The sequence below is a fragment of the Ahaetulla prasina genome, chromosome 3, assembly GCF_028640845.1.
Source record: "Ahaetulla prasina isolate Xishuangbanna chromosome 3, ASM2864084v1, whole genome shotgun sequence".
Classification (NCBI taxonomy): Eukaryota; Metazoa; Chordata; class Lepidosauria; order Squamata; family Colubridae; genus Ahaetulla; species Ahaetulla prasina.
Window position 1 is genome coordinate 52,749,902 of NC_080541.1, and position 22,908 is coordinate 52,772,809.

At 36.7% G+C, this 22,908-nt stretch overlaps 1 protein-coding gene and 1 long non-coding RNA gene across 4 annotated transcripts in view; one reads left to right on the forward strand and one right to left on the reverse strand.

Moving 5' to 3' along the window:
• Positions 1-7,647, forward strand: part of KLHL14 (kelch like family member 14) — an 86,262-nt gene extending 78,615 nt beyond the window's left edge. Inside the window, exons 8-9 of the mRNA XM_058179188.1 lie at positions 1,908-2,065; positions 5,230-7,647. Of these exons, the coding sequence (XP_058035171.1) occupies positions 1,908-2,065; positions 5,230-5,370 (299 nt within the window). The 3' untranslated portion in view covers positions 5,371-7,647. The remainder of the gene's footprint in view (positions 1-1,907; positions 2,066-5,229) is intronic.
• Positions 1-22,908, reverse strand: part of LOC131196408 (uncharacterized) — a 148,018-nt gene that overhangs the window by 73,944 nt on the left and 51,166 nt on the right. The gene's annotated exons all lie outside the window — the stretch shown is intronic.

Consider the following 22,908-nt stretch of genomic DNA (forward strand, 5'->3'; position numbering starts at 1 on the left):
GAGACCGCCTGCTGTTACCGTATGCCTCCCATCGACCCGTACGCTCTCACAGAGAGGGCCTTCTCAGGGTGCCGTCCGCCAAACAATGTCGGCTGGCGGCTCCCAGGGGTAGGGCCTTCTCTGTGGGAGCACCGACGCTCTGGAACGAACTCCCCCCTGGCTTACGTCAGGTGCCTGATCTTCGGACCTTTCGTCGTGAGCTAAAAACATACTTATTCACTCAAGCAGGACTGGCATAAATAGTTGATTTTAAATTGGGGTTTTAGAGATTTTAAATATTTGTAAATTTTTAAATTATCGGCCATTTATTAATAGTTTCTTTTAATTTCTTTTAATTGTATATACTCTGTATTTTATTTCGGCTGTACACCACCCTGAGTCCTTCGGGAGAAGGGCGGTATAAAAATCTAATAAAATAAATAAATAATAAATAAACATAATACTGGGACACTGCAACTGTCATAAAAATGAGTCAGTTGCCAGGCATCTGAATTTTGATCACATGACCGCGGATGCTACAGTGGTCATAACTGTGAAAAACAGTCATAAGTCACTTTTTTCAGTGACGATGTAATTTCGAACAGTCACTAAATGAATAGTTTTAACTTGAGGACTGCCTGTATTTACAGTGGTTGCAACATCCTGGGCTCATGTGATTGCCATTTGTGACCTTTCCAGCCAGCTTCAGTCAATGGCGGAAATTGGATTCGCTTAATAACTGCTGTGATTCATTTTACAACCATGGCAAAAATGGTGGTAAAATCAGGCATGACTCACTTAACAACTGTGTTGCTTAGCAATGGAAATTCTGGTCCCGAATTGATAACTACCTGTACAGAGATATTAGGGATCTTTGGAATTTTACAATTCCTTGCAAGTGACATTACAACATACTATATTTGTCTGTACACATTAGTATTAGCTTATTTGTTTGATTTGCTTGGTAACATTTTTCTTTTGCTCTATTTTCAAACCCACAGAATACAAGAAGAGATTACATATCTCTTACAAAGCAAACTGTAAACATCACAATATTGTCAAAGATAGAATTTACAAGAAATTCCTCAGTGCAAACTCTGTGAAGTGAAAAAAAAAAAGCTGTAGTGTAAATATTCCTAATCCCTTTAAACCATGAAATCAAAATCTCAATATATTATAGAAGTAGAAAAATCTTCCATCTTACATGTTATTAACAGCCCTACTATTGCAGTTGTTAGAGACGTCTGTCATGGCTGCATCTCACCTATCCAAGCTTCATGAGCTGACAGCCTGACATTAGCAGTGGTGGTGGGGGGGAGGCAGGGGGGAAATCTTGGAACGTAAGGAAGAAGATGAGGATGGAAACCCACGTGAGCCTTGTGAGAAGCTACAGCCAGCCAAGGTCACCTAATGATATGCAGAGCTGGGAACCAGCAACAGTTTCCTAAACAATATACAAGCACCTGATTGGACATTTGCAGAAAACAGGGAGCTGGCCAGGGTGGGGGGGACTTCTTTTTGTGTTGTTTGCATGGGAAACCCTCAGATTCAGCTTATGCTACTTATGTAATCATGTAAGCTTCAGTAAAATATACTCTTGGGAAAACAAATGGTCAGGAGTCTTTCTTTGCACTAAATGACTGAGTGGTATGGTTGACAAAGTCACTATATGTTTGCTATTAAGAATAATGGCCAATAATTAAGAAGTTGAATCTCAGTACAATATCCTATGATGATATTAACTGAATTTCGGAGGAAAATCAAAGGAAATTTTTGCAATGTTTTATTTTAACAGGCTCATTCCTCTTTATTTCTAACAAATTATAAAGATTGTCCTTTTATGCTGCTGACAAATTATTTTTTAATGGTGACCATAGTCATTATTTAAAATAAGTGGATTCAAATTATTTTATGAATGTGTGATACAGGTTTTTCTCACCTTGATGTCATGCTTGTGGAATGTTATGACCCAAAGGGAGACCAATGGAATATTTTGCAAACTCCTATTTTAGAGGGTCGAAGTGGTCCTGGATGTGCAGTTCTTGACGACAGCATATACCTTGTTGGAGGCTACAGCTGGAGTATGGTATGCATTAATTTGAACATGAAGTCTTAACTAGGTCATCTGGTTACAATTTTATAGCATGCTGTTTGTTTGTTTATTTAAGCAATTGTTTACCACCACCTATTTCATGGCAGTGATAAACAAGACAATATTTTTAAAAAAGGTCACACCATCCTAAGTAATAGTGCAAGTGAGAGTAGCAGTACCAGTAGTAGTAACAATAACAGAAAACAGCATACATCTGGGCCCCAAACATTCCATTTTCAATCCATATACACAAAAATAAACTATCCCCCCTCCCTCCTGAGCTGTTCAGCATTCTGATCCAATTATTTGAGAAAATATCCAGTACTTTGCCAAGGGTCAAGAACATCCTGATCTCTAAAGGGGTACTGCTTCATAGGGCCAGTGCTGTAACACAATTCCCCGGTCCCACAAGATTACATTTTCTCATAAAAGAGACCCAGATCATGCCAACCCTCTGATACTGATGGGGCAAGCTGAAATGTGAGGAGATAGATAATTCTGCAAATAACCTGGCTGCATGCCATGTAGAATTTTATAAGTGACATCCAGCATCTTGAATTTAACTGGAAACTCACTGGGAACTAATGCAATTCATATTAGACAAATCTCACTAGAGGAGCCAGGAGAAGAGTGTCTTCTATAAAAAATATGGTGAGACCAGGGGTAAATCTTCATCAGGTTCTGACATCTTCTAGAAATTTTGGTAGCAGAAATTTTGAGTAGTTCGGAGAACTGGCAAATACCGCCTCTGGCTGGCCCCAAAGTGGGGTGGGAATAGAGATTTTGCAATATCCTTCCCCAAGAGTGGGGAGGGAATGGAGATTCTGCAGCCCACCAAGCCACACCACACCCACCAAGCCATGCCCACAGAACCAGTAGTAAAAAAAAATTGAATTCCACCACTGGGTGAGACATAAACTACAAAAACACATGCCGGTTCAGTCATTGGCCAGTTCAGTGTGGATCACACTAGGTAGTGTTGTTCCCGGATGAAAATGGGCTACAGGACTCAGGACTCTTGGCTGAGCAAATCAGGGCCAGCAGCTACAGATCTACTGAAAAAAAATGTGTTTACCCATTGCAAATATAAAGTGATTGAAAATAAAGAAATAATCTGTTATTACAGATCAAGTCCAACAAAAAGGGGATATTTGAAATGCATGCACCAGTTTTGGAAAAAATAACATACAGAATCAGAAATAACAGAACAGAGGTTATAGCAGATCAATGTCAATTTATAATACAAAGTATCCACAGAAGTGGAATTGGAAGAATCGCTTCCCAGAGCAAAGAAATCAAAGCCTTGCCAGAAGAAACTCAGATAATAATAATAATAACAACAACAACAACAGAGTTGGAAGGGACCTTGGAGGCCTTCTAGTCCAACCCCCTGCCCAGGCAGAAAACCCTACACCATCTCAGACAGATGGTTATCCAACATTTTCTTTAAAATTTCCAGTGTTGGAGCATTCACAACTTCTGCAGGCAAGTCGTTCCACTTATTAATTGTTCTAACTGTCACGAAATTTCTCTTTAGTTCTAAGTTGCTTCTTTCATTGATTAGTTTCCACCTATTGCTTCTTGTTCTACCTCAGGTGCTTTGGAGAACAGTCCGACTCCCTCTTCTTTGTGGCAACCCCTGAGATATTGGAACTGCTATCATGTCTCCCCTAGTCCTTCTTTTCATTAAACTAGACATACCGAGTTCCTGCAACCGTTCTTCATATGTTTTAGCCTCCAGTCCCCTAATCATCTTTGTTGCGCTTCTCTGCACTCTTTCTAGAGTCTCAGCATCTGAAGGCAGCACAGCTATTGTTTTCATTTCAGAACAAATCTCTCCTCTGCCTCAGAAAGAACAAAGCTCTGTAACTAAAGAAGTAGAAGAATCAAAGCAAAGAATAACTAAACATCTAGAATAGCACAAAAACAATAAAATAAGGTTGCCTGCATTGAAGCTTGTTTCAAAGAAACAGCTAGCATAAGCATTAAAAGATACCAGTACTGTAATATCAAATATAAGCACCAATTCACTGCAAGAAACAAGCTAACTAATTTACTCCATTATGGTCACAAGTCCTCCAAGACATATGTTTAGTCATAAAGCTTTCATTCATCCCATGATATATGTGCAAAATATGTAAGCTGTGCTAGAATTTCTATAATTACTGCACTGGCATATTCATTCTTTGTTCCCAAGAAGCATTTCCGTAAGTTTCTTAAATCAAGCAATAGTATTCTTTTGTGTCTAGAAAATACATTACATCCATCCTGTTATCCGAAAGGTATCTTATTAATTCCAAGCCCCATTGTCAAAGGAGTATTAGAAATTGTTTTTGGGGAGTATCTAGCAAAATAGCAACAACCTGTCTGACCACTGCTGACCTCAAGGAGGTACAACATCAGTCCCTGACTCCTGCCATTTTCCAGTGAACTTCCCATTAAAAGAAGGTAGTGATATTAATTGGATTATTTTTCCCAATCACTATTATAATCAGATTCTTATTACTTTTTACACTGTTCACTCTCAAACCTAAAATTCCAGTGCCGTTTTTAAAAATAAGATCTTATAGCAATAGCACTCAGGCTTATATAATGCCCCATAGTGGGTAGCAATACAGCACTCGCTGGGCGGTTTACAATGTCAGCATATTTTCCCCAATAATCTTGATCCTCGTTTTACTGACCTCAAAAGATGGATAGCTGAGTCAACCTAATGACTGAAAGCCTTATGTCTGAAAGGCTGAGTCAGCCTAATGTGTGAGTCAACCTGACATCTGAAAGCAGATAGCTTGTATGAACATAACATTCTGAGGATTAATGCATTGCAGATTCTTGAATAGAAACAGCACTTAGACTTTTATACCGCTTCACAATGCTTTACAGCCCTCTCTAAGCAGCTTACAGCATCAGCATATTTCCCCCAACAATCTGGGTCCTCATTTTGTTGTCCTTGGAAGGATGGAAGGCTGAGTCAACCTTGAGCTTGTGAGATTCGAACTGCCAAATTGCAGGCAGCTGGCAGTCAGCAGAAGTATCCTGCAGTACTGCATTCTAACCACTGCACCACCACGGCTCTTAATATGAATCATGTTACAGTTATCTACATTTTGAATTGATATTTTTCAGCTAATTAAACAAGCCTCTATATTGCATTACAGGGAGCCTACAAATCTTCTACTATTTGTTATAGTCCTGAGAAAGGATCCTGGACAGAGCTCGAAGGAGATGTAGCTGAGCCACTTGCAGGTCCCGCTTGCTCTACTGTCATACTTCCTGCGTGTGTGCCATACAACAAATAAGTCCTGGAAATGCAGAAGAGGACATTGATGCATTCAGGAAAGGAATGATGGGAGACGTAATTATTTTAAAAAACAGTTCTTTGGACCACAGACCACAAGATCCTACTCCTACACCTCCATTTATGTTTTTTTTTTAAAAGACTAAGCAAATTCCCATCTCAGATGAATTGGTATCTTGTCAGACAAGTAGGTTAGACGCATGGAACACTGCACATGTTGACAGATGGCCATTTCAGATTGATATTTTCCCTGCTGCAGACCCATATACTGATACTAAATTTAAAGAAAATGAACAAGAACATTACTGCGCATTCTGTTTTACTGCATGGGATCTGTGTTGAAGTAACAATGATAGTCCACTTGTAATTCAAAATTGCGGTACTGAAAAGCACTGAAGCGCAGAATGGTCTGCTCCATTTCCGTTGTAATCCATGACTGCTTTACATTCTCTGCAAGCAACAAACTTCAGAAGAAAACACAGAGGTAATAATGTAATGCTTCTATTGCAAACAAATTAGTTGTCCTAATGTACACTTTGCCCTAACATTCTCCTCATTAAGAATTGCAGAAAAGTCATGATAGCTTTCAGGATCTGTGCCAATCTTTTATGTTATTTGCAAGAGTATAAATCCAAAATAATTACTGCAAAAGTTCAAAGATTCAGGTTTTTCTTCTTTCCACGGCATATAAGCATGTACTGTTTAGAGTGTTTTTTAAAGTTTTGATTAATGTTTAAAATCTGATAATTAGAAATGCCATTTTGCAAAAATGGTAAATATACTTTACTTTTCATTTCCAAGAACAAAATTCAAGCGCAGTACTTTTGTAACATGAAGATTTTGTGATGTACAATATTAGCAAAGATTGGCAAATTTCCTAATTATTTAATATTAATATAATTACAACTACTTTCGCTCTAAAGTAAAAAAAAATGCAGGTCTAACTCTTGAGAGCTAACATACTCTAAGGTGTGTTCTCAACTAAATCCAAATATAGATAGTCCTCAACTTATGACCACAATTTAGCTCAAAACTTCTGCTAAGTGAGACACTTGTTAAATGAGTTTTGCCCCATTTTATAATCTATCTTACCACAGTTGTTAAGGTGAATCACTTAAGTATTAAGTGACTCTGGCTTCCTCATTGACTTTGCTTGCCAGAAGGTTACAAAAAGTGATAACACGACCCCAGGACACTGCAACCATCATAAATATGAGTCAGTTGCCAAGCATGTAAATTTGGATCACATGAGCATGGGGATGCTGCAATGAAAAATGGTCATATCACCTTTTTCAGTGATGTTGTAACTTTGAAGAGTCACTAAATGAACGGTTGTAAGTCAAGGACTACCTGTATAATTTGCAGCTTCAAGAGCCAAGCAAAACTGAACTGAAAGCAAGGCAGATGTTGAGTTGGAATCTTCCATAGAGGAAATGCAGCATAGAAAGATTTGGGCAGAAAAGAGCAGAAGGAACACATAGCTTGAAGCTGTCGTGTTCTTCACAATAAATTGTCTTTGGAATCGTTCTTTAAAAATTGGCAGCTCATTACCTGCCTATGTTTAATGTCTATTTAGCTGTATAATATACACACACCCAAACAGTAAGTAACCTTTGTGAACAGTATATGCAGAATGCAAGACAGCAGAGACTGCAGAATTTTTATATACTTCCTTTCAACTATTGTGTGTCAGGTGACATCCCTGCCATTTTAGATATTTAGATGTGGGTACAACAAATATTATAATTAACCATAATATCTTAAGCTTGGGGCTGAATGCTTGTAAATCTGCATTTCAGAATGGAAACAGATGTGATATAAAAACTTAGTGGCTCCCCCTAAGCTATAAACAATGAATCAGATGCTGGGCTTTGGTCTGCCTTTATCACATTCTTCAAGTGGATGGTCTGTTCCTTTTTATATTAAAAAGAATTCATGAAAAGGGTACAAACAATAATTTTTGAATGGTGGAAATAAGCAGGAAGAGAGGAAAAAAGCCGGAAAAAGATATAGAATATAGAAAGCTGCTTCATATAAAATCAGACCTCTAGTTCTACCTTGTTCTCCATATCCAACTGATACCTTCAAATTGGGGCTGAAGTTGAACTACGGATCAAGTCTGTTGGAGATTTTAGAAACAAACAAAATGGTCACTAATTTCTGACCTTCTTCAGCATACAATACCTCATGCATAGCAAGGAGGTCAAGTTTTAACTACCAGTAGCTAAGTTTTGTGGACTGACAATTCTCATTCTCTCTCTCTCTCTCTCTCTCTCTCTCTCCCTCCCTCCCTCCCTCCCTCCCTCCCTCCCTCTCTCTTCTTCCTTCCCTCTCTCATGCTGTCTCTTAAAAAGAAAATTGGAACAAGGCTTCAGATTTCCTGTCCCCTGACCCAACACTTAGATTGAACAGTGTGCATTGCCATGAAAAGTTCAGTTTTGGTCTCTATCTACTTTCTTTTCTACTTTCCACTCTTATTTCTCTATTTTGACACAGAATGTTTTGATATCCCATCCCCTAACTGATGCTCAGCATTCTCAGGCCATTGAGCATTCTTGGTCTTTTGGCTTTTTGGGCAATTAGGGGTTTCCTTGACCTATCAGATAACGTTCAGGAACATCACAAAAGAAAGAGGAGTATTGCCCTTGTAATGTCCAATATTTGAACTTCAGTCCCTTCACTAATCCACTGAGCAACTAGATCTACTTTAGAGGGGGGTGGGAAACAACATGGGTTCAGCTCCAAAATGGCTGTTTGTCCTCGCTACTAGGTTGAATTAAATTTACATGCATATTTACTTAGAACTAATAAGAATTTAGACTCATCTATATTTTGTTTAGGCTTTGAGCAATGAAACTCCTTTCTCCTATCCTCAAGGCTTAGATTAAAATGTAGCACAGTAAACAAAATCTTGCACTGCTGGAGTCAAGATTTAATCATATACCTGGTTGAGGCAACTGGCTTTGCCTTGCACTCTAAGAATCCCATACCATTGCTAGACTGAAAAATTTCTCATCAGTGCTATACAAAAATTGGAGGGTATGTTGCTTCTATCATTTCTTCCTTCCAATGGAATCAACTGAGGGCCCTTGCACTATGCAGTTATCTTGCCTAGGACTCAGGAAGAGTAGACTAAGATTGGGATTGAATCATAATATAAATAAATAGATATATCTTGACTTTCTTGGGATTCTATAAACCTTCATCTTATTTCAGCAACTTATAACAAGCCATAGATGGTATTTTTGAACTCCAGTGTTGGGTACAAATCCTAAATTCATGTAGATTAGCAGAGTTTCTGAAAATTAAGTGAACTCGTGGTACGTCTGTTTCAAAGTCTAGCTTGTAATTTGTATGAATATTGTATATTCGAAAATGCAAGGCAATACATAACTTCAAATGGGATACAAATGCGAAACATATAAATAGGCAGCATAAAAGAAGTAATTTACTAGATAATATTTCATAAGGTTTGGGCTACTCAGAAAATATTAAAAATAAAAATTCATATGTTGTTATACCACTATGCCATGATTATTATTATTGCTACAATTATAACTACTATTATTACTACCTGTAGTTGTTTTACTAATGTTTACTCCAGTGATACTATATAATTTCACCAAAATTGACTGGGTACTGCCTTACCCAGGTAGCAAATCATTTGTTGAAGGAATTGTATCTAAAGGGAAAAAAGGAAAACAATAACATTGTTAATAAATTCCTTGAAATTAAAATATTTATCCTGGAACTTCATTCCATTTTTGCTTATGTTGTGGAATTCTGATAGATTGTATTTATTTATGTTATTCAATTCAAAGATTTGTTTGTAAAATAATACATTGTGCAATCCTCATTTGGGTGAAGGGATGGTATTTAGAAATATATATCTCTGTATATAAATATGTGAAAAGGAAACCTGTCACAAACACTACATTAGAGAATATTTTATGGCATTAAAAAAAAGTCAAACACTGAACATTATCATGTGCCACTGTTAAAATGCCACTTTAAGGGGTGGGGATGGGGAACTTATCATTTAAAATTCTTTTTTAAGAAATATAATTAAAGAATTTATGAGTATTATATGTAAATCTTTTTAACTCTCTAGAAGGCATGACCAAGGAAATCATACAAGACACCAACAGTGTAAATTTTGTACAGTATTATGCGTGTGTAAATGAAGCTTGCTTGTAGGGTGAGGGGACTTTAAATAAAATCTTATGTACTAACATGTCTGTCTGACAAATCTCTGTTTAAAAATCTTTAAATTATCCAACATTATTTTTTTTTCAAAATTGCTTTCATCACATAGATACATAAAAATCTGATTATTAACCACAATCATTCTATATTGTTTCTTTGGCCTGAATCCTATATAGAAATGCCAGATCGTTGTTTTTTGTTGAAATATGTTTAATATTTTGAACATCTTGTTTTGATAGGCCAGCTCTCTTTAAAGGTGTTTCTTTGTAAGTGAAAAGCTGGGGTTTTTAAAAAAATAAATAAATAAACAATACAGTTGTATATTTAATCATTATCGTATGCTTATTAAAAATGTTGGTGTATGAGAAAATAGAATGAAAGAGAGGAAAAGATTTAACAGGGCATCTTGTGTTTTGTTCCAGGCTTCTAAATTCATGACAGAAAAAAATAAAAATAGTGGTATTAGAGGTCAGAGTAGTTAGTGGGAGGGGAAACTAATGAATTCTAGAGAGCTTTTAATGCCATAAATGATTCTGTTAATCTGCAGCATAGATGTTGATCAGTGGAACTGAACTCAGCTCCCTGGACCTTGTCAGATTTATTCTGTGCATGTCGGTGTTCCACACCAATTACAGATTTTAGAAGAGGTTCTCATGCAAAACTCTGCACCCTAATATTTAAGCCAACTTAGATGTCGTTGAAATTAAAATCTAGCTGTGGAAAATCTCTGTGATCCTGATATATGAAAATCCAAATAAATTATTTGTTCACAGAAATGAAAAATAACTTCAGCAGGAAATTTCAGAAATTACTTACGCAGGATTAATCCAGTTCAGTGAATGCATCTTGCATTGATTAATAAGCCATCCATGAATCGCAAACTAAAACTACAGAAGTTGTGCTTTCGTGTCTTTTATTGAAACTAAAACAGAGTGCATATTCTACAAAATAAATGCTTATGTATTTTAATCCTACAGGATTGTTGTGGGTACAACTGCATTATTAACCGAATTTGCATGGTTCTGATCAACTATATTATTAGAATTAATTGTTTTACTTTTGAAAAAACTGAACTTTTGTGCAGCCCAACCTGTTGACTATCCAGGCCACAACTGAGTTCATTTACTTCTAAATATGTAGTTCTAAATGTAATGATTTTTCTCTTGTTCCCTCAAACTTCCCACTGATACTTTCTCCAGTATTGATTTGGGATAAATGATTTTATACCCTGAAATTCCATGTTGTTGTGGCTTCCTAATTCACTCCTTGAATAAATGCTAGACAGTAATCCTAATGGAATAATAATTTGAAGTATGACTTGAGAATGATTTCTCTCTCTCTCTCTCTCTCTGTATATATATAGAGAGAGGGGGGGGGTTTCTTTAACATCCATAAGTGCTTAGTGAACAGTGTATTGTCTGGGTCGATATACTTCATACACAATACATAATAATGATAATATTTAGAGAACTATTTAGATACACATAATCATAGTCTTTCAACTTCCCTTACCTTCTATTAGACAGTTGGGAAATAGATTTTTTTCCCTTTCTAAGGGAAAAGTCTTTGACTTCATCCTAGATTCTGACTATCACTACACCTTGGAAGGATGAAGCTACACCTTACAGGATATAAGAATATTGCTTCCCTTTATTCTCAGTGCTATTTCCTAAAAATATAGTATCGAATAGAATCTTCTACTGACTTCATACAGACTGAAATTTAAGACTTTGCTTTCCAGGCATTACAGCCTTCATCTTTAAATAGTAACATCATGGTAAATGAAAGATTTTTAGGGTGGCCAAATTACTTAGTTGAGGACACAAATGCCAACATTTTGCTCTCAATGAAGTCGATTAGAAGGACCTCATTGAGCTATTGGTCCTAGCTGAGAACTGTTAACATGAAAGAAGAGAAACTTTGTAAATAGGTTTTATAGAGATTTGATTCATATTGATTAAATTATGATCCAGGTCCAATGAAACTCTATATAGGAGGATGGGCTGCTGAATACTTGGCAAAAATGTAAGCCCTGAATATTGCTTACAGATTTAGGTAATTGAATTCCTCCTATATCCCTTTGTGCCACTTGTAAGGCATTAAGACTAAAGAACATTTGTGAACAGGACATTTTATGGGAATTTAGAATCTTTGTCCACATTTTATCACCATCTTGTCTTTTACTAAGCACTGTCCCTGAAGAAATGTAAATTCTAAATAGTTAACACAAAAAATTTAGAGGAGCAAATTAATTCCTTAGAATTTCCCAGAAATAATATGGTCAGTCTTTAGAATAATTTTTATCATATATATTTATATATATATATATCATATATATATTTTATCATATATATTTTTATCATATATATATATATATATATTAATTAAAATAAAATAAAAATCCTGGGAAGATGACATTCTAATAGAATAGATTTTAAAATAGATGTAAGCCCTGCAGCAGGGTTTGGGTACAAAATATTGGAACTACCACAATCAAGATTATGGAACTCTGTCTCTGATAATAATGATCTATTAGTCTTGTTGCTTGCTTGCTAATTCCATAATCCAGGTGACAGGTTTTGAGTACCACCTGCTGGTAAGCAACATTGAAGAACTGATACCACCTTCCTGATCATGTTTGCGTAGCCCTGAAATATATGAATGGCCATTGTGGGACAGAATAGAGGATGAGCTAAGTTGTGAACCTGATAGAGCAAAATTCTTATTTTGTTCCAGCAGTTGAGCTCTACCAGTATTAGGCATATCACATCAGAGAGTGGCCTAGGACTCAACAACTCCGATACATGCAAGTTAGCAGCTTTTGGAAACTGAAGTTTGCTCAGATGTTACAGCTAACATAGGTGGAGGATGGCTAGAAACATATGTACCTCTAGGATCAGGAATACACCCTACATATGAAAGAATATACTCAAGAAAACAAACTTTTATAAAATACGTACATAGATGGTCATAAAAAATATTGTAGAAGGAGAGCAATGTTTCTGTAGGCTGGCCAAAAATCAGGATTAGTGAGAAATATTATTAGACTCATGCTTATATAACTAACTCAATTTCTAGATTAGTGTTTGTTTTTAAACCTTAAATGTTTTCATGGCTTTGCCTAGAGCAGGGGTGTCTAACTTATGTCATCATGGTGTCATCATGTGATGTATCACAACTTTTCCCCCTTCACTAAACCTGGCATGGGCATGGCCAGCGCATGACATACCTGATCCATGGGCCGTGATTTTGACATCCCTGGCCTAGAGCAATAACTTAGGTCTGTGATGGCGAATCTATGGCACGCATGCCAGAGCTGGCACGCAGAGCCCTCTTTGTGGGCATGTGCGCCATTGCCAGCTGATCTTCTGGTTTCCAGCGCACCAGTTGGTCTTCGTGGGTGCCAGAGTGCTGAAAAATGACCTGAAAACACCCAAAAAAACCGCCCTGAAAACAACCCCCCAAAAAACAGTCTGAAAACAGCCCAAAAAATGGCCTGAAAATGGCCAAAAAACAGGCATGCGCGCACCAGCCAGCTGGTCTTCGTGTTTCCGGCACTCTGACATGCACGCACATGCACGCACGTTCCAGTTTGGGCACTTGGTGCCAAAAAGGTTCATCATCACTGTCTTATTAAGTTTTATTAAATTTTAATTGGGGTTATTATTTTAGGGTTTTAAATTTTTAAATTTCGGCCATCTTTGTAATATGCTTGGTTTTAAGTTTCTGTTTTAATGTGTATATTGTGGGTTTTTTATTATCTGGCTGTACACCGCCCTGAGTCCTTCGGGAGAAGGGCGGTATAAAAATCTAATAAAATAAAATAAATAAAATAAATTAGGTCATTTTCTTAAACTTCTTTAATAAAATTTTACTGCATAACTTGCTGAAAAGATATAAGTGGTTGCTGAAAGAATATACTCCTTCAATCTCAACTGTGAATAATTGTGTTTTTGGTATTGGATGTAGAAGTGATTTGCCACTGCTTCCCTTCAGAATGTTTTTCAATTTCAGTCTAGTCTACCACCTTGGGAGTTCAGGTCTCCTATCCCAGTGCAAACTAAGCCTAACTCCTAGATCAAATAGATGCTGCCATCTGCTGTGATAATTTCAGAATATTTTCTAGTACTTCATTCAGGCACATTCACCAATAAGCCTTATCCCTACGACAATTACAAGAAACGAAACCCCAGTAAGTGGCCTATATCTTCTCATATTCTTTCGTGGCCTGTTGTTACTAACCTCTCTCTTGTCATTAATTTCACTAATGGAACTCTATTAACTGCATCTTCTTGATTGCCTTGTATAATATGCTTGCTGAAAAGCAGTTTCTTGGCACAGTCCAAAAGGGTTAAAGCATTCTTATAGTAAGAATGCAGTCTGAAATGTTCTCTTCCCTGAAATTCATAAGCCACCTATTAACCTTTTCTAGGCAGTTGCTCAATTCTTTGTCTAGGCTTTCCCTAGATGGATGGTTGCATGAACAGTTTTGATTTTTGATTTTATTTTTCTTTCCCCATGTATGAGGGTTGAAGAGAGTCGGAGATCAAACACTGCAAATACTCTTGCAGAGAAACAGGCAATAAAGAGTTCATTACTATGTAAGAGGGAAGAAAGACACATGGTTTAATTGGCAGCTGATCTAGAAGTATTCTTAGGACTTCAGATTTTCATCAATAGAAAAGCTTCTTTTGCGTCTAGGGTAAAAGTGGCTGATTGCTCTGAAACATTTCTGAATCATATACTAAGACACTCAGGAGGCAAGGGACATTTTTATGTTTCTAGAGAAATATATTGCGTGCCCAGTGACACTTGGATACTACCTCTCTAAATAAACTTGTCAGTTTCACCACATTTAAACTTGTTGAGTTTAATTACCCTCTCACAAATTGTTTCAAGGTAACAATGGGAACAGTATATAAATAAGTAATAAATATAAACAAAGTTAACTGTTCCATCCTACTCTATCCACCCTGGGACATATTAGTATTGTATAAGTTATGTTTTAGAAAGGGCATTTTTAAGAGAAAAAACCCTTGCATTGTAGCAAACAATAGCCAAACAATGGAGGTCTGATACTGCACATTTTTCATTAAGAGCAATTTGGCAAAACAGAACATAGAGAAAAAGTGTGTGTTAATTTTTTTATCAGGACTACTGGATTAAATGAGAATCTATAGGTGATGGAGATGGATTAATTGCCATATTCAATAGGTAATGATCACAAATGCTAAACACTGAATTTCAGTAATGGCAGAAATATCAATGTGAATTGTAAAATAGGTGCAGCAGTGTTCCTATGATTTGGGGTGAAGGCTCAAAGTAGGAAAAATTAACAATGGTTGTGAAATACATTATGGAATTTGGACCATATAGCTGATACCACCACAATAGCTTGGCTTTTCCGTTGTGTTGAATTACATCATGTGTCAGTGGATAGAAAGGATTTCTAAGAGCTTCATCAAGAATATTTTCCAAACAAATTATAACCAAAACCAGATTATTTTCATGTAGTCACCTCTGGAATTCTTGGTTTAAAGGAGAAAATGTGGACAGTGGAAAACAAAAATTGAAGCTGAATCAGAATCTCTTCTGATGTATGTAAACATTTATTCTTTATTCTTCCTAGAGCTGCTCTTCTCATTTCATCAATTTGCAATGCAACTTTTGACACTGCCAATATTTTGTTTGGTAAAAAATTTCTTGTATGAGAAACAGCATTGTCCCAGTAGATGCCTATAAATATAATCACTGGATTGAAGTCATGGAATATCTTCTAACTGAGAACAAGATTCAGTGTCAATATTTAGTGAAAGACTAATCATATTTATTTTATAACTGCAACCACAAAAAATATGAATATTCAAGACTTCAACTAGCATCAGTTCTTTTTAGTAAAATTTACTTTCCTCTGTACCCAAGTTGTCTGAAATGTTAAAGGTATGGATTATTAAAATGGTTAAGCTCAAATCTTCCAATATTTTTTCTTGGTACAATAAGATATAATACTTCTGAAGTACTGTGCAATATATACGTTATTTAGCTTTAGCATTCATACTTTAATATCACTTAATGTTAAAATGAGATTATGTAACTCTAGTCTGTGTGTAAGTTGTAATTTGCATAAGGCAATGTGCAAATTCATTTATCTATTGAAATACATTTTATTACATTTTTCTACTTAAAAAGCACTCAAAGAAGCCGGATGCCTTGTTACTTGATTATTTATGTTTGCTTTATAAAGGTATCATATTTTCTGAAGTTTACACTAGTGTGAAATATTACATTAATGGAACTTGTATAATACAGTAGGAGAAAATAGCATTTTTATAAACACTTTACAGCCAGTCTATCATGCTTATATAAGCCATCAATATTTAAGCTGATTACATTAAAACAGAGTAATACTTCTGTACCTTTTAGATGCGCTGTTCTTATGCTGTTTTTGTTTCAATGCAGGGCAAAGCCTTCTGAATCCAAATTTATAAAGCAAGGATGGATATTTTTTTAAAAATCAATTGGTACAGTATATGTTGATGTTGAGCGCTCACATTGTCGAGGCTCTCAACAAATGATTGCCATGCTGAAGGATGGTTTTTCATAAAAGAACTATGGTGATGGACATAAGTCGCAGAGCTACCAGAAAGCAAACTGGTTGAGGTTATTTACCTAATAGTCCATGGACCTGTCCGTGATAATTTTCCTTGAATACTATCAATCATTCCTTATTAGCTTTGCTTTTTTTTTTCTGGAAATCCATGGGGGAGGGGAGGGGATATTTCCAATAATGCACACTGTGCAACCACCTCAAGGCCCAATTGAGTATTCTTACAAATAAAGACAGTAGTAAAAGCTAGTGCTTTGCTTTCTAGCATGCTACTTTTCCTTTTTTTAAAAGGTCATATGAATAGAGGGCTGGCAAATCCTAGGAAAAGAACCACAGGCATTCTGAAGTCAACAAGAAAAATACAAGTAGTCCTTGACTTATGACCACAGTTAGGAGTAGGACTTCCATTGCTAATGGAAGTTGGAGGCAATTGAGTCAATCGTGCCCAATTTTACCACCTTTTATTGCCACGGTTGTTAACCAAATCACTGCAGTTGTTCAGCGAATCATGAAGTTGATAAGCAAATTTGGCTCCACCCATTGAACTTGCTTGTCGGGTGCCAGCTGGGAAGGTCGCAAATGGTGACCCTGGGATGCTGTAATCATTGGAAATACATGCTGCTTGCCAAGCACTTGATTTTTTATCATATGACGATAGGGATACTGCACCAGTAATAAGTGCAAGGACCCACTTTTCAGTGCTTTTATAACTGAACGATCACTAAATGAATGTTCATAGGTTGAGGCCTACCTGTAATTGCATAATAATACCAAAAAAGAAAGAAATGGCCAGGCATTAAATACACAGAAATAGAATGTTGAGATGACATATTTGCCTTTCGTTATTGATTGAAAAAGATGATTGTACTGGTTGCTTTTACCATAAGATTGCATTAGCAAGCTTTACAGAGAAGAGTAATATTCCTGATTGTTTTAATTTATTCACATAAAATGCATGCTATGATCTTTTTTCTCACCCACATATTCTATACCCAATCTCAGACATTAGCAAAGGGTAATAAATAAGGTTAAGCAGAATTTAACAATCTCCATTCTGGTAATGATGTCTGAGTATTTAGCAAGCAAATGAAGAGATTTTACATGTCCAGACAAATACCACTTTGGAAGCCCTTGAAAGGAATAATAACAGGAATGTTTTCCTGGAAAACTCTAACTCAGTCCCAAATTTTTAAATTGTATAAATAATTATGCTATAATATTGGGGAGAAGGAAGGAGGGAAAAAACAAGGGGATTAAAATACTTTTTCTTGGAAGAGAGTGTTATTTTAGTTGTATTCTCTCCTTTGCCTAGCCCAATAACCATAATATGTTGAAAAATTTTAGCAACCAGTTCTCTGCCCCGTTGCTGGGTGGGCATAGTCTACTCGGCCTCCTGTACCACAGCAGGGGGGGGGCGCGTTTTTGCCCTCTCCATATTCTGGAGGCTTTCCTCAAGCCTCCGGGAGGGTGAAAGTAGCCTCCCCCAGGCTCTGGAGGCTCTCTGGAGGCCAGAAATGGGCCCATTTCCAGACTTCTGGAACTTCCAGGAGGCCCGTTTTTTGCCTTCCCAGAGCCTCCACATGGGACCCGCACTTACCTGGCATCCAAAATGGGCTATGGGGAGACTCCTGGGAGGGGGTGCGTGGGGTCAGCCAGTCCTTGCAACTACCAGTTCAGTGAACCAGATGTAAAATTAGCATCCGGTTCGTCTGAACCGGTCCAAATCAGCTGAATCCCACCCCTGCCAATAACTACAAGTTTTTCTTCTCTCTTCTGTTGAATATCCTTATGTAGATGAGGATCTAATTGTATTGTAACATATTACCTAATAAATCCATCCAATCCTGTTTAGTGTATTGGACAATTGTTCCCTCGTCCCATTTTTGTTCTCCTTACCTCATGGCTGTCTGATTTTCTTCTTCTTTGTTTGATAGAAAAGTTCATCCTTACTGCTATGAAGCTCTCTGCAACAAAGAATGTGATGACTTCAAGGAGACAGTGAATGACTTAGTGCAAAAAGGGGGAAATTTGTCTGCATATTCCAACAGTTAGGGCATTCTACACATCTCCAGAATGCACTAAGTGGTGCAGTAAACCAATAAATTAGAAGAATGTAAATGTTTTGTGGGAATTGCACACAAGGGAAAATGCTTCCTCATCCTCATATTTGTTTTCATGCAAATTATTATAGAACTAGTACTACTGGTACAAAGCTGAGTAAGACATCAAAACCAGTTACAGAGACTGCCTTAAATTGCAACATTACACCAGTATCCTTCAATCTATAAAAATCATTCTGATAAAAATGTCAAAAGGAAAACTTATTTAAATTTAGGCTTAAGTAATTTCTTCTTTCAGTTCTAATACTCTGCTTTTTCTAATTTATTATAAATTCAGCCTAATAAGTGTTCAATGAGATGATTTAACTCTTCTCAGACTGAATTTATAATAAATTACCTAATAAACTTTGATTGTTAATACTTTTTGTAATTCTCACAGAATTCCTGCAGGATGATTATGTGTATCCATATAGTTCTTTCCCACATTATCTAATAGCATAGTCCTATTCTGCTTCTGTCTGAATGGCAGAGATGGAATCACAACTAATGCCTTTACCAATGAGACACAAGTTTAATGCCTTTGGAGGAAATGTAATTAGCCTAAGGTTTGATTTGTTTTGTTTTGTTTTGTTTTGGGGTTTATTCTGCAGATTGCCAGAACTAGCCATCTTTTTGCTCCTTTGATGTTTTATCTAACTATAAGGAACTCTGCTTAGCATCTGACAGTTTGGGGACACATTTTCTGCCTTTGTACAGTTTGTAGACTTTGGACTACTCCACAGTACATTCTAAAGGCCACTATCAAGAGGAAAGTCCATATTTAACCAACAAGTGGAGATGGGAGGATAATTTCTTTCCAATTCAAACTGTAATTAAGCTATACCAATTGAAGGGTGCCATTATTGTCCTTAGTAGACTAGACAAATCAATTAACTTTAGAAGACAAGTTATTTAAGCTGATGGAGTGAATCTACACTGGCTTAGCAAAACCATCATCCTGTAATAAATGGGTCTAAGTTAGCTGCTCCATTACACAAATGGAACAGTGCCAATGTAGGACAAATGTTTTTAGTATCCTCAGAGGCAACTTATACATCTCCTACTACTACAAAGACCTTCAACTATATTGGCAGATGAGATTCAGCTCTACCAAATAATCAAGCATTAGGCAGCAATAAAGTATAGACTCCAGAGTATTCATATTTCAACCCAATGAAACTAAGATCAGTTAATGATCTTAGTTCCTTATATTGAATGAATTAATATTATCCTCACAGCATTGATTATTCCAACTAATTAAACTTGCAACTGAAAATAGTAGGAAAAAATACATCTGACTGAAGAGATTAGAAGTCCAGTTAAAAAATAGTATAATTTGTCCTATAATATACTAGGCTAGCATTTCCCAACATGAAAGACTAGTCTTTCCCAACATTTCCCAGATATGTAGATGTCAGTATTTATAACTCCCAGCCAAAATGGTGAAGTTCAAGCAGGACATTCAGGTTGGGTAAGGTTGTCCTAGAACTTCTGTGCATTTCCAGAACATTTTCTAGAATTTGGTAAACAAGTCAAATAGGGCAATGGATAGGTTTAGAGATACCTCATTCAACTTTCAGTAGAGAAATTGTCCTCATGAATGCCTTGAGGTTTATTTAACAACCACACAGCTCACTAGATAGCACTACTGTTGCTGTTTTGTTTGCATATCTTCAGCCCCACACTGAGGAATTATTCTTCATTCTGGAAATCAAAGCAAAAGCAGTGGATTTTTATCAGAATTTTATAATCTTGCCATTGGACCTTCCACTGAGTCATCTCCTGTGTGTCCAGTTATTGCTAGTAATAAACCAAGTGATCATTTAACTACAGGAAGTTTTATAGTAGTTTGCTAAGAAAATAACCAGAACAATTGGTAAGCATCCAAAATAGCAATGTGGGAGGCATTGCTGAATGGGCTGGAGGAGTTTGAAAAACGTTTGGGTTAAGGACATTGGCTAAGCATTCTAACTAATAATTACATTACTTGCACTGACTAGAAGGCTTTTTTATTACTAGTTAAGGAGTCTTTGGTTAGCATTTGAAACTCAAACCTAATATAGGCTGAGCTTGCTGTCAATTAAGTATTGAAAACAATGTTATCTTGCTGGAAAAGCTTAAATTTTTTTAATCAAAATGATAAATGATAGCTCTGCAAGGACCTCCTTTTTATCTTTGATCCAATCCATGAGACAAAGTAGGGTGTGTGTACTGAATTTTGGAGTGAGGCATTACAATGGCTTTGTTGTAAACTCTGCTTAGCTCTTCTTCAGAGATAAGCAATATACATGTTTTTTACATGTGAACAGACAGAACAGGAACAAATTCCTTTGTTTTCATCACCTACAAATGAAAACTACTTTTCCTCCTCCATAAAAGTTCTCCGTGAAATTCTAGAGTGCAGAATTGCCTCGAGAGCCTCTATAGACATTTATTTATTTATTTAAATTTTGTATGGCTGCTCATCTTAAGAATAGAACTCTGAATAGATCATAACAACAATAACAAACAAACAAAAACTATGTGCTTCAGCCATCATACTTGGATGCATCCAAGATAATCATCCACAGGCTCCTACTGTCAGGTACAAGCAATCAGATCCACATGTGAAAAGGTTCAAGTTGACTACTTTATTGTATTCTACCTCAGTACAAGAATTTCCCCAGACTTGGGAACAAACAGATAAAATTCCATGAAACTTGTGGGGGGTGGGAATGTCAGTCCTAGGACTCTTGCAGTTGTGCAAAGATTCAAGGTTAACTCCCCACTTAATCCCTCCTCCTGCCTGGCGGGGAGTTTCCCAAGACTACCTTATGTTACCTCACGCTTGGGGGAAACAGCCAGCTCTTTACAGCATTCTGGAAGGTTAAAAAAATTGGGGTCTGCTAAATCTCAGAGGGAAGCATGTTCCACAGGTGGGGGCTGCTATGGAAAGGGCACACTTCCCAGGTGCTAGTAAATTGCTATATTTAGGAGATGGGACCTCGAGCATGCCCATTGTATCCAACCCAGTGGGGTGGGCAGGTACCATATAGACCATATATAGGGCCTTAAAGGTCTTCACGATCATTTGAATCATCACCTGTAAAATAAATTTCCTTTCCAACTGAAGATGTTACATGTTCATCTTATGAATTTTCTTCCTTTCCTTCTTTCTTTCCTTTGAGAAATTATTTCAATCATAGAACAGTCTGCTAATACAGTTTTACTTTTATTACAGATTGTGATGTTTTTGTAAAGAGGCCACTATTAAGAGCTGGCATGAGCCATTTTAGCTGAAGCAAAGAATTTGTATGTTATGAATCCTTACCTTCCTATCAAGTGATTAACATTAGGAATATCACTCTGCTCTGCTAAATCACTGCATGCATTTTGATTGGACAGAAATATAACTGTATGCCGTTGAATTTTGAACCTTAGTCTTATACAATATGAAAAACGAACCCCTCTCACCCCGAAGAATTAATTTCTCTGACTACATTAACAAGCAGGTCTGCACACTTTCTATCTTTAAGGCTCCTATGCCTGACTGCATTTATGCTCTCATTTAGCATCTCAAAATGGGCACTTTCTTTCAAGAAGGATTATTGCATGAATCACCTGCTTAGTTAATCAGACTTATTAGCATACTGTCATCCATTAATTGCAATATAGGAACTATAGTTTTCCTTGTTTCCCTTGCTGCCATCCAAATAGAGCTCTTCAGGTTTGCAAAGACATTTGTTGCTTTCTGTCTTTTTCAAATTATAATATTTAACAATTCAGCACGGTATCTGTGATAGTGTTGACTAGAAAGATGTAATTATTAATATGCTTCAGCCCATGGGTGAAATGCTACCAGATAGGACCGCATCGCGCAATCCGGTAGTGATCACGGCCGGTAGTTCAGTGATCTGGTAGCGATGGCGGAGCAAAGCTCTGCCCACCCCTCCCCCTGGGTGTCATTACTTCCTGGTTTTGCACAGAAGGTTTTGCACATACACAGGTCTGCATGCGTATGTGACGCACACGCACGGTGCATGCACTTCTGAGCCAGTAAGGAAGGTAAGTAGATTTCATCCCGCTTCAGCCCATCTTTAGTCCATCAGATTTCTTACTAATTTATTAGAAAACATTGTAAATAAAGTTCTTAACACTGCAAGGACCCTATCTGGACTCTAAAGTGATTCTCAGGTATTTTTTTCATACGCCAACATAAAGATATGGAGGAAATAATGCATTTATTTTTCACATGTAAGTAATTGATATTAGGTGGATTGAAACTAACATCCAAAGTAGGAAGATTTACCATTCCAAATATAATTTTACTATTCACAAATATTTTAGGTTGATATTATTATTCACAAGAGCATAGGCTTAGAATCCATTTAAGATGTGTGGCTACTTGGAATTATCCTTTCATTTGGTAACCATGCATTACAAACCGGAAACATTCTTCTTTGAGGTGATTCCAGAAGTGGTGAGGGAATAAAAGATTAGAAGAAAATGACCTGCCTGCAGTCCTGACTTAAAATTATTATGGAGAATATCAACTTCTCATATTCTCCCTTCTAATTGCATGAAGTCAGCAACCAGTATATTGGTGTTGGCTCTTTAATGAAGTAATTTGATTTTTCTGGAATTCAAG